Here is a 17,890-nt window from a genome sequence, read left to right on the forward strand (position 1 = left end):
TTTTTATCCTTACTATGTGGGTCTTAACCTGTCTATGGTTTTTATATATCTTTGTAATTAAGCTACTTCTGTATCCATTTGCTACCACAATCTGCTTCAGCATCTTACGCTCTTTATTAATTTTGCTTTCCTCTTATGGGAGTCTCTTCATCCATGCCAGCATTGTGTGAAAAAAGGCCTACTTATGCTGCACCAGATGATCAGCATCATTGCAAATTATCACATCTGTTTGAGCGCATTTCCAAAAAATTGGAAAACCCAATTTACTCCCCTTTTGTATCACTGTTAGGTCCAAAAAAATTAATTTTATTATCTGTTTCACTGTCAAGTGTATATTTAATATTCCAGTGCTGTTACACAGCTGCTATCTGCCGCCCTCCTCCTTTTACTACAAGGAATGTGTCACGCATATAACTTTTATAAAAATGTCCACTAGCAGACCTGAAAGACAATTGTCCATCTCTAAACCTTCTGTCTGCAGATACACTCCACTATTAAAATATAATAGAGGGAAACATTCCACGTGGGAAAAATATATCTAAAAACACAGATGATGTGACTTACCGAACGAAAGTGCTGGCAGGTCGATAGACACACAAACAAACACAAACATACACACGAACTTCAAGCTTTCACAACAAACTGTTGCCTCATCAGGAAAGAGGGAAGGAGAGGGAAAGACGAAAGGATGTGGGTTTTAAGGGAGAGGGTAAGGAGTCATTCCAATCCCGGGAGCGGAAAGGCTTACCTTAGGGGGAAAAAAGGACAGGTATACACTCGCACACACAAACATATGCATCCGCACATACACAAACACAAGCAGACATTTGTAAAGCCAAAGAGTTTGGGTAGAGATGTCAGTCGAGGCGGAAGTACAGAGGCAAAGATGTTGTTGAAAGACAGGTGAGATATGAGTGGCGGCAAATTGAAATTAGTGGAGATTGAGGCCTGGCGGATAACGAGAAGAGAGGATATACTGAAGGGCAAGATCCCATCTCCGGAGTTCTGACAGATTGGTGTTAGTGGGAAGTATCCAGATAACCCGGACGGTGTAACACTGTGCCAAGATGTGCTGGCCGTGCACCAAGGCATGTTTAGCCACAGGGTGATCCTCATTACCAACAAACACTGTCTGCCTGTGTCCATTCATGCGAATGGACAGTTTGTTGCTGGTCATTCCCACATAGAAAGCTTCACAGTGTAGGCAGGTTAGTTGGTAAATCACGTGGGTGCTTTCACACGTGGCTCTGCCTTTGATCGTGTACACCTTCCGGGTTACAGGACTGGAGTAGGTGGTGGTGGGAGGGTGCATGGGACAGGTTTTACATAGGGGGCGGTTACAAGGGTAGGAGCCAGGGGGTAGGGAAGGTGAGAAGGTACTTCCGCCTCGACTGACATCGCTACCCAAACTCTTTGCCTTTACAAATGTCTGCTTGTGTCTGTGTATGTGCAGATGCATATGTATGTGTGTGCGAGTGTATACCTGTCCTTTTTTCCCCCTAAGGTAAGTCTTTCCACTCCCAGGCTTGGAATGACTCCTTACCCTCTCCCTTAAAACCCACATCCTTTCGTCTTTCCTTCTCCTTTCCTCTTTCCTGATGAGGCAACAGTTTGTTGCGAAAGCTTGAATTTCGTGTGTATGTTTGTGTTTGTTTGTGTGTCTATCGACCTGCCAGCACTTTCGTTCGGTAAGTCACATCATCTGTGTTTTTAGATATATTTTTCCCACGTGGAATGTTTCCCTCTATTATATTCATATCATTAATTTGAACCCAACAATTACATTTGTTATTGTTACTGTTGCATTTCGAAATCTTTCCTGTCATCTAATTTTCTCTTTCTGTTTTTGCAAGTAGTTTCACTTTGTATTCACCTTCCCTTCTTTACCGAATCTACCATACAATTTTATCCCGCCTATATATACTCAATAATACGTAACCCACCTTCAAACCATAACCAAAAAAAATTTTTTTTCCGCTTTCAACAATACTGCTGCTACAAAATCCACCGTTTCCAGGCTTGTCTGACATTTGGCATTACCCCCAAAGGCCTCACACTTAAAGTTCCCATCTCTGGCTGTAATCCTTCTTTCCATCAGTCCCTATACCAGTTCCAAACTGAACAATCCATTGCCCTCACCCACCTAATCCTTCACCTACACATCAACTCAGCCAATGAACACACCCGTCAACTCCTATCCTTAATAAAAGTCCTCAATCTTTCCTCTCCCACATCCACACCGGCTGTTCAGAGCATCCTCCTACAGGCCAATCGCAAATTAGAACAGCATACCACCCTCCACCTAAAAAAACTATCCAATCTCCTGGTTTCCCACCTCCGGAAAGGCAACTCACTCACCCTTCACAACCTTTCCAGCAAACCTCAACCTCCTCTCATTGCACACAGACCCAGTCTCTCCCATCTACTCAATCTCCCACTTCCAGCTCCACTCCCCCCAAAACCTCAAAATTCCAATCAACACAATCTGGAACCACAACACCCCAATTCAGTAGTTAACCTTTCCTCCAAACCTCTCTCCCAATCCGAAACCTCTGTCCTATCCAAAGGCCTCACCTTCAGCCCCACTTCCAGATTCAACTAAACAGCCCTTGTCAAAGATTTACTGTCCTACACCCGTACTCTCTGCTGGAAATATCACTTTGCCACGAAGAAAAATGATCCTAATCCTACTCCTAATGGTCCAACTCCCCAAGACACTATCCAAATTGAACCTTGCCTGGAACAGTTCTGTCCTCCGTTACAGCGGGACCCACCTCCTCTTCCTCAAAATCACCCTCTCCAAACTTTCCAGGAATTTCTGACTTCCAGCCTTGCCTCTCAATCCTTCTTAAAAAGCCTTAATCCTACTCCCAACATCACCACTGCTGAAGCCCAGGCTATCCGTGATCTGAAGGCTGACCGATCCATCATCATTCTTCCGGCGGACAAGGGTTCCACAACCGTGGTACTTGACCATCGGGAGTATGTGGCTGAGGGACTGCGTCAGCTTTCAGACAACACTACATACAAAGTTTGCCAAGGTAATCCCATTCCTGATGTCCAGGCGGAGCTTCAAGGAATCCTCAGAACCTTAGGCCCCCTACAAAACCTTTCACCTGACTCCATCAATCTCCTGACCCCACCAACACCCCGCACCCCTACCTTCTACCTTCTTCCTAAAATTCACAAACCCAATCATCCCGGCCGTCCCATTGTAGCTGGTTACCAAGCCCCCACAGAACGTATCTCTGCCTACGTAGATCAACACCTTCAACCCATCACATGCAGTCTCCCATCCTTCATCAAAGACACCAACCACTTTCTCGAACGCCTGGAATCCCTACCCAGTCTGTTACCCCCACAAACCATCCTTGTAACCATTGATGACACTTCCTTATACACAAATATTCTGCATGTCCAGGGCCTCGCTGCGATGGAGCACTTCCTTTCACGGTGATCACCTGCCGCCCTACCAAAAACCTCTTTCCTCATTACCTTAGCCAGCTTCATCCTTCACTTTCGAAGGCCAGACATACCAACAATTAAAGGGAACAGCCATGGGCACCAGGATGGCCCCCTCGTATGCCAACCTATTCATGGGTCGCTTAGAGGAAGCCTTCTTGGTTACCCAGGCCTGCCAACCCAAAGTTTGGTACAGATTTATTGATGACATCTTCATGATCTGGACTCACAGTGAAGAAGAACTCCAGAATTTCCTCTCCAACCTCAACTCCTTTGGTTCCATCAGATTACCTGGTCCTACTCCAAATCCCACGCCACTTTCCTTGACGTCGACCTCCATCTGTCCAATGGCCAGCTTCACACGTCCGTCCACGTCAAACCCACCAACAAGCAACAGTACCTCCATTATGACAGCTGCCACCCATTCCACATCAAACGGTCCCTTCCCTACAGCTTAGGTCTTCGTGGCAAACGAATCTGCTCCAGTCCGGAATCCCTGAACCATTACACCAACAACCTGAAAACAGCTTTCGCATCCGGCAGCTACCCTCCCAACCTGGTACAGAAGCAAATAGCCAGAGCCACTTCCTCATCTCCTCAAACCCAGAAGCTCCCACAGAAGAACCCCAAAAGTGCCCCATTTGTGACAGGATACTTTCCGGGACTGGATCAGACTCTGAATGTGGCTCTCCAGCAGGGATACGACTTCCTCAAATCCTGCCCTGAAATGAGATCCATCCTTCATGAAATCCTCCCCACTCCACCAAGAGTGTCTTTCAGCCGTCCACCTAACCTTCGTAACCTCTTCGTTCATCCCTATGAAATCCCCAAAACACCTTCCCTACCCTCTGGCTCCTACCCTTGTAACCGCCCCCGATGTAAAACCTGTCCCATGCACCCTCCCACCACCACCTACTCCAGTCCTGTAACCCGGAAGGTGTACACGATCAAAGGCAGAGCCACGTGTGAAAGCACCCACGTGATTTACCAACTGACCTGCCTACACTGTGAAGCTTTCTATGTGGGAATGACCAGCAACAAACTGTCCATTCGCATGAATGGACACAGGCAGACAGTGTTTGTTGGTAATGAGGATCACCCTGTGGCTAATCATGCCTTGGTGCACGGCCAGCACATCTTAGCACAGTGTTACACCGTCCGGGTTATCTGGATACTTCCCACTAACACCAATCTGTCAGAACTCCGGAGATGGGACCTTGCCCTTCAGTATATCCTCTCTTCTCGTTATCCGCCAGGCCTCAATCTCTGCTAATTTCAATTTGCCGCCGCCTGTCTTTCAACAACATCTTTGCCTCTGTACTTCCACCTCGACTGACATCTCTACCCAAACTCTTTGCCTTTACAAATGTTTGCTTGTGTCTGTGTATGTGCGGATGCATATGTGTGTGTGTGCGCGAGTGTATACCTGTCCTTTTTTCCCCCTAAGGTAAGTCTTTCCGCTCCCGGGATTGGAATGACTCCTTACCCTCTCGCTTAAAACCCACATCCTTTCGTCTTTCCCTCTCCTTCCCTCTTTCCTGATGAGGCAACAGTTTGTTGCGAAAGCTTGAAAGATGAAAGGATGTGGGTTTTAAGGGAGAGGGTAAGGAGTCATTCCAATCCCGGGAGCGGAAAGACTTACCTTAGGGGGAAAAAAGGATGGGTATACACTCGCATACACACACATATCCATCCACACATATACGGACACAAACAGACATATTCAAAGGCAAAGAGTTGCCACTGCATTTTTAGTTTTACTTGCATACACTGATATCACACTGCACAGAAAACACTTAACGATTGTAGTAAACCTTATCACATGCCTTGGTCAACTGAATCTTCTCCAAAAAGGTGTAGGCCTCCTTTACTGCTCGACGAGGCACATATTTATGAACCTGTAGCATGCTGCAGGTGAAAAATAGGTCCACAACTTGAAATAAATGGTTGTAGCTTCACCAAAAGTTGCATTGAGAAGCATCTGTTTTTTATTTCTTGATGATGACTAGTTTCGGACAGCTGTGTCTACTTTCAAACCATCCTACAAAGAAGATTGCAGTTTACATGATAATTTTATACAAATGAGGCACATGTCTGTAATACAGTTATACATGTAAATTATACAAATTTGTCATGGTTCTATTTTTCAAGTTGCCTCACTAGTTACATACTGTGCTGTAAGTGTGACATAGGAGATAGTCCATGTACAGAAACTGCTGCTGCAGTAATCAAAGTGGTGTATGGTTGACTTAACAGCAAAAATACACCACAGAGGCTGGACATTTTTGCTCATTAGAGCACAGTATGTAAAACTATGTAAATCTGTTGTAAATGGCTTGTCTGAGGGTGAGTTACTGCATGCTGGTCATTTGCATTTACTCTCTTATCTTTGAGTGTAATGCGACACAGTGTGGCTTCAACTTGTAATAATAAATCGTAATTTTTGGTCGCTGTATGAAACTGTTTTATTACGTTTCATATGAAAATAAGACATTTTTCTTCTCCATTAGAAGACTCAATAATATTATTTTCTCATGTATCTGGTTTTGCCAATTGGCAGTTTTAGAGTAACTTAGTTAGCTTTTAGGATGGGGGTGCTCTTGCAACAGTTTGCACTGATCTAAGTCAAGTTGTATAATAAGTTTAATATCTAAAGTGAAAGAATTTTTGTGATGTACCTGAAAAACTTTTTAAAAAGCCATTTTGCTCATTTCCATCTGATTTTCACCAATCGATGGTGCTTAATGTTTCAGTATTAGATGTGTTGTTGAGCTAGTTTTGCTGTGGATTCAGTTTGTAAAAAAGAAATGTAATTTTTGCTCATCGGAGTACACTATGACGAACAGTATAAATCTGCTGCAAATGACTTATTGTTTCGATATTAAATGTGTTGTTGAACTAGTATCGCTATTGACATAATATGTAACAAAAAAAGAAATGTAATTTTTGCTCATTAGAGCACAGTATGTAAAGTTGTGTAAATCCATTGTAAGTAGCATGTCTAAGGGTGGTTCACTGTATACTGGTTGTTTCCATTTTCTCTTTTATCTTTGAGCATAATGCCACACATTGTGGCTTCAGCTTCTTATAATCAGTACAACACTTTTCTTCTCTGTTAGATGATTGAATATAAACTAATGAATTACTGTGCGGATGACCTACTTCAGGGGCAGTCTTCCTGTAAATTGGTAGCCTAATTTATTTATTTTAGGAGTAGGGGGTACCAAACTTTTTGGTTTTGAGTTGTCTCACAGAAAACTTTAAATATCTCAGTGAGACCAGCCAACAGTCAGGACTGAACACAACAGCCAATTAAGAAAGAATCTCAAAATATCAGAAAACATATAGGCTCAAGCAGAGTCACTGCAACAAAAAAGCTCTCTCCGTCATTGCAGAGCTATGATACTACAACACAGTAGTTCTGCTAGAAGCACTCTGTGTTGTAGAAACTACAGTGATTCATGGCCAAACAAAGATAAGAGAGAGATTGTAAAACAGGCAAGGAAATTTCTCAGGAAAATATTTGGACCAGTTTTTCATCTTAGATGCAAACATGAGAAAAAAACAGAATTAAACAGAGTAAGATGTCAAGGAAGTGGGAATCACACATAGTACTATATGCAATTGAGGACAGTTCAAAAACATCGCTAACAAAACACACACTTAAACAAAAGCACATGAAAAAGAGCTCAGGAAAGAAGAACACATGAGGGAACACGAGCATATGAAGAGAATTTTGGACAGTCAAAAGAATATAAGTATGTATGTTCTGATGAGTATATTAATATTGAAACATTAAGAATTTTATATTTCATCTTTATGTAGACGTTTCTATCTTACAGAACTGTATTGTGAAGGGAGCTTTCAAACCAGTATGGGAAAAATCACCTGTATTTCAAAAGAGAGCAATAATAATTTCAGCTGAAGTAAAATTAAGAACATCATGCACAACCTAATTATTAGTTTTAATATTCTTACTATTTATGTTGTTTTTGTTTATTATCTTAATGACAGAAGACACTAAAGTTACCAACAGGTATAAGCAAAGTTATCAAATTGACATAGAATAGACTTACATATCTATGTAACAATGAAGAAATACTTCATAATTAACTGACAGTGTGTTAAAATTGTTGGATGCAAGAAATTTTTAAAAATAAACAATGACTTATGTTGAAATGCTCAAATAAAATGTATCAGGAGACCGAAACTTGATACTGCCAAATGAAATTAATTCATTGAGATACATTTTAAAAGGAAACAATGGCTTATGTTTAAATGCCTGTGTGACTTGGAACTGAGGTGAATTTGCCTTATAAATGTAATAATGAACTTCCTCAGATGTAATACTAGATCTCACACACATCTCTCTTTATGTAATATGGAATGTATAGCTTTTGCTTACAAATAATACGTATATAAATAACCTCATTCATATAATAATGCATGGAATGAGCACAGAATCAAAGAAACAAAGTGCGTGCTTTACTTTCAGCACCTGTGAGGCATCTGGCATCTACATATTTCTCCTACTTTTTCTTCTTTTCAGTTATTTGATAGTATTACTGTTTAATTCATTCTTTACTCTTCTTGATCGACCTACTCATTAAGGAAATTTTCATTTTTCTTGACTACTAGTCCTCTTTATGTCTGTCATATGTAACAATATTCATATTTTTAAAAAAAAATTTAGGTTTACAAAAAATTAGTGATTAAATATTATAAAAAAAGATAATATTTTATTTTCTGAATAAGACATTGATAGTAGCTCAGTATTAATGTGATTTTCATATTTCCAGAAATGAAACTTTTTTATAGAAGATAAGGAAGAGGTAAAGGAGTGGAGATAACATGATGTCCCTGTCAGGAAAGTTAAATCAGTCATCATCAAAGCCACCAAAAAACACATGAAAGAATGTATTTTTCTTGAAGTAGATTGCTATAAACACAAAAAAAGATAAGAAAAGAGCTCTGAAGAGAGTGACTCGGAATGATCTTCCCATCCCCATCCTTGTCCTCCACCTCCTCCTTCTTCATTATCTTCTTTATTTTTTGCTTCAGCACACTCCACACTCTTTTTCAGTAGTATTACTAATGTTTTATTCCTTTTTTTTCTGTAATGAAATTGGTTGTTTAGTAACATTTCATGTATTCTGAACTTTGCATGTAATTTCATTGTTACATCAACCCCCCCCCTCTCTCTCTCTCTCTCTCTCTCTCTCTCTCTCTCTCTCTCTCTCTCTCTCTCTCTCTGTGTGTGTGTGTGTGTGTGTGTGTGTGTGTGTGTGTGTGTGTGTGTGCATATATATATATTGATGTAGATTTGTTACAGTACAGAATGTCCATAGTTGCAGATTTCAAAGTGCTTTGCATTTCATTTACAGAATTCAGGTTTGATTCAAACAAAACCTTTGCCACAAGATTCAGAAATAAGCTCTCCAGTTGTCAATTTCGTATTACTGGAGCACAACCATGCTATAACACTTGTGCATTTTGTTCATCAGTCCTTGGCAAGGCTAAGCAAAGTAATGCGTGCAATAGCTCTTCCATCTAAGGAAACTGAACAGACAGCAATTGCTCTTATCAGTCACAAGGTGAGTACTGAAACACTGATTTTTAGTATGATTATTTTGTATCCCCTTATAAGGCCTGTTACTAGGGAGTCTCCCTGTGCACAAATTACATACCAATCCATAAAATATTGATAGAGGCTGCTCCAGGACTGTGATGGTTAAATAGCTTGTGAAACATACGCCAGGTATGCCTGATGGAAGACATGCCTAAAAAGTAGGCAGGCCAGGGAAGCAATAATAATCTTTGCTCATCAAAAAAGGCTTGCACATCTTTCCCTGCATGTGACTAGGCACTATATTGCTGAAATATCGTATGTGGAATTGGCTGAAGGAAAGAAAGTTGCTTGCATGCTAATACTTTCTTGATGTAGTAGTTACTGTACAGTTTGTCCTTGGTGTGTTGGAGTTAAGGTATCCAATGACACTCTCCAACCATAAGACTTTTGATTTGTATATTGCATTGCATAACTTTTCTGGCTGCTAGATTGTCATCACCATGGCAGTGTTCAACAAGTATGTAGCTATCACAATAGAGCAGGTTCCATCTAAACTTGTTAGAAGACACTGGAATCATATTGAGAAAGACGATGGTACAAATCCCCATCTGGCCATTCAGATTTATGTTTTCCATGATTTTCCTGTATCACTTAAGGGAAATTCCTGAGTGGTTCCTATGAAACAGCATGGTTGATTATCTTCCCAGTCCTGAGCTTCTGTGCTGTTTCTAATGTTCTATATGTTAAATCTTAACCTTTATTACTTCCTGCCATCTGAAGATTCTTCATTTTATCATTCACATTGCCAGAATGACTTTCACATTGCTCATTGTTCCTGGGCTGTGGATGTCAATATAAAGCATGAATAGTATCAGTTTAGCCCACAGCAGATGGCATCAAATCCTTGACACAAACAGATCCACTACTGTTGTAGTGCTTCAGTCTATAACAACACTGGATGAAGTTGTTCATTACATTATGATTTGCAGAGAGAACAGTCTCCATTCCAAATTGCAGTGACACTCTGTATTCCAGTATCCAGTCATCACTGCATAAATGGTCTTTGTCCTGTTGATTACTCATACACATCATTGTTTCAGCCGCATGCCGTTTACTAGCTCAGTTTGCAGTATGACAAACTTGTTTTACAGAGACTGAACATTTTATATCATTTAAATTCATTCGCATCACCCTTCAAGACTGATAAGGCACACTGACACTCACTTTCCTGTTTCCATTTCTATTGGCAGCTGTCACTAATGAGGCGTGGTGTAATATGGACCTTTTCAGTCACGTAAGTGAGGGGATTTCTGTGCCTATGTGTATGCCATTGGTCTGCAATATTAATCAGCACAACCCTAGAATTGACAACTCTGGCTGCTCAGTGTTCACTAATATTTGTGCAGATACTATGATTTAATTAATTAGTGAAGATATAGCCATTTAACCCATCAAGCATTCATTGTTCACTTCATAATGGAAAGGCAGGTGAGGCCAAGAATACAAGTCTCTTTGCTGTTCTGAAACTTTAATACTCAAACTCTAGTACTTTTGTTGTGGTAATTTATATAACTTTCCCATTATATTGTATGGTTCTCAGTATTTCATCAACAGTAATTAATCATTTTAGAAGTAAATTTATCAACTTTGATTTAATTTTGAATTAATGAACTAATATTGGGAAAAAATCTGTTCTTAATTATTTGTGTTTTGTCATAGGTTCCAGAATCATGGCAAAATCTTTGGTGTGGTCCAAAGGAGCCTTCCTTTTATTTACACTCTTTAGTATCTCAGGCCACTGCAGTTGGTCACTGGGCAAATCGGAGCTCAGATTTGTTGCGAGAGCCTCTTGATTTGGGAGATCTGTTTGAACCTGAGGCTTTTCTTGCAGCTGTGAAACAGCAGACAGCAAGGTATATAATTAAATGATTTAAGCTTTCAGATAAGTAATTTCTTTTTTACCATGAGTAGAAATAGAAATTGAATGAAAAAAAGAGGCAATTTCCCACTCATTAAACTGGCTTGTTTTTGAAGGGAGGTGGAGAGGGTTCAGGGGGTGTTTAAGTGTGACACATCCTTCATATTTATGGTTAGCAAACGTCCTTTTTCTGTTTAGCTTTTTCCAAATGTTGACAATAATTATGGGATGTGAAATTTCATTCATTAATTTCATATCTTTGATTCTTCCCATATTTACTAACCTGTGATAGAGTTTTACAAGACTATTGTTTTTCTTAGTTTGCTCATTTTGATTAACTATCATAAAGACTTCATTCAAGTGCTGCTTAACATTATGCCATCTATTTACTCGTTTATTAATGTATGTGTTTTAAGGGCTCTGTTCAGTGGCTCATTAAGTAGGATTTTGTTTAGTTGCTGTAAAAGTTATCAACTCCAGCTATCAATTACAGTTCTAAATTATTATTATTATATAATGTTGTTAATAGAAATCAGAGATGAGAGCTAGAAACTGCAAAATAGAGAAGTAAAGGAACACTATTACAGCTGCAAAGGAAAGGTTATATCACATAAAATCCTCAGTTAATAAGAGACAAGTGGACAAACTGTGCACAGAAACATAAGACATGTAGGGTTGTTAATTTGTGAACCTGGTCAATACTTTAGCTGATGTGGGCAGACTCTGAACAGCATGGTTTCAGTTTCAGGATGTAACAAATCATGCCATATGTGGGCATGAATAATGTCTGACAACTAACAAGCTTTTCCTACAGCCATTTAGACATTATTAGAACTGAGTGTGGAGAAGCTATTGAGAACAAGAATAATGCTTCAGTCAGTGTGTGGGGAAGATTTATTTATGCATAGAGATGTAGAATCAGGAAATGAATATCAGCTATAAGGAAAGGTGTATAGTATTAATGAGAATCATGAGAAACAACAAAATGGTCAGTGTAATGAAAGACAGCCAGTTTTCATAAAAAAAACTATGTAATAAATCATAAAGTAGTTTCAGTTACTTGTATGGTAAATATATAAGTAACAGCATCTTGATATCAGACAAGTACTGTATTTGATGGAACATTACAGAACTCGTCCATTCACTATTTAATGAATTGGATGGAGCATACCTTACTATATGAGCTAAATAATAACTTCACTGATCCATGTATTTACATTTAGTATGTGTAATTGTTTTTATGCTATTGCTGTTGTTTAGATACATACATCTGCTGCTTCATTGTTTTAAATGTTTTGTATATTTATTCATTAGCAAATTATTATGTTCTTTTCTTTCTTTAACTATTGAAAGACACTTTTTTCCCTAAAGCTTTACATTCACCATCAGTTTGTCATACATTTATAATCTCAACAATCAACTATTCTGTAATAATCTGGTTTACAATTTGCTTCAAGGGAAAACGATGTTGCAATAGATGACCTTAGACAGGTCACAAGTTGGAATCAGAAGAATGTGTCCAGTAAAATGAAAGTGTGCTTGTGCTTGAAAGGACTACAGATAGAGGGTGCAGTTTTCAGTGGTACTTCCCTGACTCCTTGTTCTGCTGATGCTCCTGATGCCTCAGCTGCTCCTATCTGCACACTCACATGGATGACAAAGGTCTGGTATTGTATCCACCTCAGTTGAAGTATAGTTTTTTTTGCTCTGTAGTGCTTTACAATAAAACGTATTTACTCTTTATCAGAATGGATAAATAAGACCTAGCTAAACTTGTGAAATTAGTAAGCATGCATCAGTTTCAGCACATATCTTGCTTTTCCAAGTACTCATATATCTAAAAACAAAGATGATGTAACTTAGCAAACGAAAGCATTGGTATGTTGATAGACACACAAACAAACACACACACACACACACACAAAATTCAAGCTTTCGCAACCCACGGTTGCTTCATCAGGAAAGAGGGAAGGAGAGGGAATGACGAAAGGATGTGGGTTTTAAGGGAGAGGGCAAGGAGTCATTCCAATCCCGGGAGCGGAAAGACTTACCTTAGGGGGGAAAAAGGACAGGTGTACACTCGCACACACACACACATATCCATCCTCACATGTATAGACACAAGCAGACATGTATATTCTAGAAGACACATAGGTGTGTGTTATAGTGGGTTTACCATAGCAAAGTGCAATTGTTCTTGCCATAAACACATCTGTTTGAATGATCACATCAATCAAATTTAGAGTTTCCATACTTTGTACTAAAGGCTGAAGACAAATACAATCTTGAAGAATTCTGCAAAAAATAGCCTTGGTACTCCTCTGCTATAAAAATCTTGTCTGTAACCTTAAGGAATTCTAGGACTAACTTGCATTTGAGTTTGATATACAGCTATTTTTAGTCTTGTCTTGTGATTAAAACTCAAAATATGTCAACAATGAACAATTTTGATTGTTTTTCTGCAGTTTTTCTAGCATATGTAAGACATGTAGTCTGGAAAGACGTGTTTGTATTGATATTGAATAGTCACGTAGTTAATTATGGATTGAAACATCCCCAGCAAATACCTGACACGATTGAATTATAGAATGTTCCAGACTGAGCAAACTCTTTAACTCTACTTTATGTGATGAATTACCATGACAGATTGAAACTATATGTCAGAATGAGAAACAAATATAAAAATCTGAATTTCATGCACTGATGAGTCAAAACATCATGACAACTGCTCACTGTGAAATTGAAAGCCCCAGGTGACATCACCGGGACTTGATGCAGTAAGAAAAGCACATAAATGGAGCAGAGAAAAATGTGAAATTATTTCTGGTAATGATTCAGACCACAACTGGGCAAATCCACTGACTTGTGCTACTCTGACAAATGTGAGACTGGTGTCTAGGAATGAACATGTCAGAAATGCGAAAGTAGTCAGCTGTTCACATACTACTGTCATGAGCATCTATGGAAAGTGATTGAAGGACAGTGAAACTACAAGTAGGCCACAGCATGTTGAACATCCACACCTCATCATCACTGAACATGGAATCTGAGGCTTGCCCACTGTGTAAAGCAGAATAAGCCAGTTGGAACAGTATAAGATTAGGGAACATGCTAAATAAGTGTTCATTTCAGGTCTATAAAGTAGGAAACAGATGTTTTTTCCAGCATCAATGACCGGGAAACAGTTTAGAATCTGGCAGAGCTCAACTAATGTGAGGGGTGCCACAGGGTTCTGTTCTGGGTCTGCTGCTGTTCTTGATTATATCAATGATTTGCAACTAAACTTGATAGATGACTCAAAAACATTTCTCTTTTCAGGTGACACAGGTATTATTATGAAAGATGTGGAGTGTATTGTAAATGAAATAGCTAAGAGGGTAGTTGCTGGTAAAGTTCCTAGGTTGTGTGGCTGTGGTCCATGAAACTTTTCCATTCATAATGTTTCCTTGAGATGAGAGCTGCACTGGACATGTTAAGAGATGCTACATTGCAGCTCTGGATGAAATGTTAGGAATGGAGTAGTTTCACGGACCACAGCCATACAACCTGAAAGATTTAACAGTGGCTAAGAAATCTGGACATTAAAAGGGTAGTCAGTAACATTTGGATTTGGCTTAAAGAGAACAGATTAACACTTAGCTCCAACAAAACAAAATGCACAGTTTCAGGCACAAAATGCTTGTAAAACTGAAATTTTACTGTTAAAAGGTTATCAAACAGTTGGTGATGTCAACCTTTTTAAATTCTTAGGACCAAGGATAATAGAAAGCTCCCTTGGAAGTATCATGTTCAAGAACTTGTTCAGAAACTGAATGGAACCTTCTTCACTGTAATAATAATCTCTACTGTCTTTGATATTGAATGCAAAGGCTTTGCTTATGTTTGCTGTATTATCTCAAATGTCAGGGAAACTCTGTGTACTCAACAAGAATATTTTTAAATCACAAGAGGGCTTTTTTAGCAGTTTGAAATTAATAGTAAGTATGATTTGTTGTGCTTGGTGAATTGGTTCTGTCCAGAAACAGCTAGAAGCTGTATTAGCCACAATAGATTTAGGCTTCATCCTGCTGCTCTAAGCTTCAGCGATGTCGGGGCAGCAGTGTCTTTTTAATTCCACTGGCAATCTGTCACTACATCTTCAGATGTGCAGCATCTGACGGATTTGTCAGACAGTGACAGACAGTGGTGCTTTTGTGTATCTCTGGATGGAAAGTGAATGTGGGAATTGCCAGAACAGCGTACGCCTAGTGACATGTACCATATGTTGCCCTGTATTGATAACACATCTGAGCCATCATTGGATGCCCTGTCGGGTCAGAGGCTGATGTTCCTGCTACTTCCAGACAATAATTGAGAGTGCATTTGTTGGTCATTATGAGCTCCAACATTAGAATTATATAGCAGACAGGTCAGGAAAGAATGCTACAACAAACTTGGTATGGTTGCTGGGAAGTCTTGTCTGAGGTACAGAGGAGGTTCTGCTGGTGGCTGTTGAAAGCAGTGAGTACAACCAGGTGCAAGTGATAGCTCACATTAGCATGAAATATGCTAGCCACCTGGATTCTGAGGCCATCCCCAGTTCCTTTAGGTGATTGAATCGGTGAAGACAGGTAGACCTACCCACAGAGTAGAATCGAACTCTCTCTTCGCAGTATTGTACCCAGACACGATTGTAGTTCTTTGGTTTGGAGCCAAGAGTAAAGTCTAAGCCTGAGACTCGGACAATTCTGTGTTGATTTTGGATCCAAATTTCTTGACCTCTGTTATTAGATAGAGAGTTACAAGGTCCCCCTCAATAGGTTAGACATACACTACACACAGCAGGTAGGTCCTTGGGAAGCAAGGTGTGTGTGTAGTGTGCACATGGATGTCTCTTAAGCTAGAGGAACCCCCTCTTTAGGGACAGTGGTAAGTTACCTGCCAAATATTAAGAGAGATGAGCCACTTTACTCTCTGAGAAGAACACTCATACTTGCAGACAGGAATGAGAAAATGTTAATATGATTTTATGGAACTGCAGGAACATCCATGACAATGTCTCAGAATTACTATCACTTATTAAAGGCAATAATGCTCACATATTATTAGAAACAGAAAGTTAGCTGAAACCAGAAGTGAACAACAGCAAAATTCTAAGTTCAGATTTGAATATATATCAAAAGGCTAGACTAGATGCCAGTGGTGACCGTGTATTTATTGCTGTAAGGAATAGTATGTTATCTAGTGACGTTATAACAGAATCCAACTGTGAAATAATCTGAGTAAAGGTAGTCTTCAACTGTGGCTGGAACTTCGTAGTCCAATGCTTTTATAGACCACTCGCCCAAGGAGCTACAGTGGCAGATTGCTTCATAGAAAACTTGAAGCTGATCACAAGTATGTTTCCTGCTCATGACTTCACAATAGTGAAGACTTCAGAATGCCAGCTATAGACTGGGAGAGTCATAGAATTGAAACTAGTGCCAGATACAGTGATACTCATGACTGAGTAGTCTGTTTTCTATCTTACACAGTAATATTACATTGCGTAGGCACTGCAAGCCATTATTCACAAAATTGGGAATAATGACTGTTTACAGCAATTATTTATTTTTGTGCCTGCTCCATGTTAAATCCGGATTCCTTCAGCAAGAGGTATGAGATACATGATCACAATACCCACAACAAAGAGAACAAATGTACCAACCTGCTGACTGTCCAAAACAAGAGACAACTTTCTGACAATTGTCCTAAGAATGTTCATATAACTGCCCATGGAAGTGCAAGTCTTGCCACTGGAGAGATTCAAGAAAAAAATTCAAGAAACTTAAAACTGTATCAGTTATACTCTGTCCATAAATTTTTTGACTGAGAAAAGAATGAATTTACTGAGCATTCTCTAAATCTAGTAAATCTGTCAGAGATCTAAAATGTCAATGGCACCTGGAGTGTATATATAGCAAAATGCTTTATCTGTTCAATTTTTTGTAATGTTACGTATTAATTCTATTATAATATATCAAGTTTTGGATTTTGATGAGGACTGGGTCCACAACCTTTGTGAAATTTTTAAATGAGGCCATTCTGATTTATTGTGGTTACAGTTTTGACACATGGTAATTTTCAAGCCTTTTTACAGCCCAAAGCATAATCACTTTATTTAAACATATCAGTTTTGAAATTTTTTGAAGATATGCATCCTGCCATGACTGGTGAATGTCACAGACTTGATAATGCAGTCTATGTAATATAAGGATTGTAGTGAAATACCATATCAAACTTTTGTTTTTGAATTCTGTTTTATTATTATTATTATTATTATTATTATTATTATTTACAGAGTGATTATGGGAAACATCAGCACCAAGAATATATAACATTGCCTTTATACCTCACATCAGCACGTGAAAGAGTTATTACCACACTAGATGTGCCTTGTCGTGCTTCAGATCATAATATTTGGATTAAAGCTGGCACTTGCTTCTTCATAAAGAAGTAAAATACTAGAAGACTTTTAGCTTATTGAGTTATATCCCAGGTGTAAGTCACCAATTGATGGTGACATTTCTCTCAAGTTTTTAAAGTAACATTGTTACTGCAGTTGAAACCAGTAAGCTGATATTACTTCATGTAATATTTTGCTACCCACTTTAGAAAAGCACTGAAATGTGACACAATGAAGAATTTTATTTGTTTAATCAATGTACAGCAATATATACTTCACAATAAAAGCTTGTATATGAACAATATTAGTATTATTATACATCATGTGTGTGGCAGTACTGTACTGTAGAAGTACCTTGTGTCACTGTTAAGAACTGTTTCTTTGTGTACTCTGAGTATGTATAAATGGAAGTTCAATTTTCAGAAAATTTCATTCACAATTTCAGTCATTCCTTGTTATTTATTACAGAAAATACAGAGACACGAGGAGCTGTATATGATATGATGCAGATTTTGCA

The 17,890-nt window shown here is 39.0% G+C and overlaps 1 protein-coding gene across 1 annotated transcript in view; it reads left to right on the forward strand.

The window, feature by feature from the left end:
- LOC124594191 (cytoplasmic dynein 2 heavy chain 1) overlaps positions 1–17,675 on the forward strand; it is a 786,854-nt gene extending 769,179 nt beyond the window's left edge. Inside the window, exons 69-72 of the mRNA XM_047132551.1 lie at positions 8,847–9,056; positions 10,751–10,944; positions 12,407–12,611; positions 17,269–17,675. Of these exons, the coding sequence (XP_046988507.1) occupies positions 8,847–9,056; positions 10,751–10,944; positions 12,407–12,611; positions 17,269–17,427 (768 nt within the window). The 3' untranslated portion in view covers positions 17,428–17,675. The remainder of the gene's footprint in view (positions 1–8,846; positions 9,057–10,750; positions 10,945–12,406; positions 12,612–17,268) is intronic.
- Positions 17,676–17,890: the final 215 nt, after the last annotated feature.

Source organism: Schistocerca americana, chromosome 2, assembly GCF_021461395.2.
Source record: "Schistocerca americana isolate TAMUIC-IGC-003095 chromosome 2, iqSchAmer2.1, whole genome shotgun sequence".
In the NCBI taxonomy this organism is placed as follows: domain Eukaryota; kingdom Metazoa; phylum Arthropoda; class Insecta; order Orthoptera; family Acrididae; genus Schistocerca; species Schistocerca americana.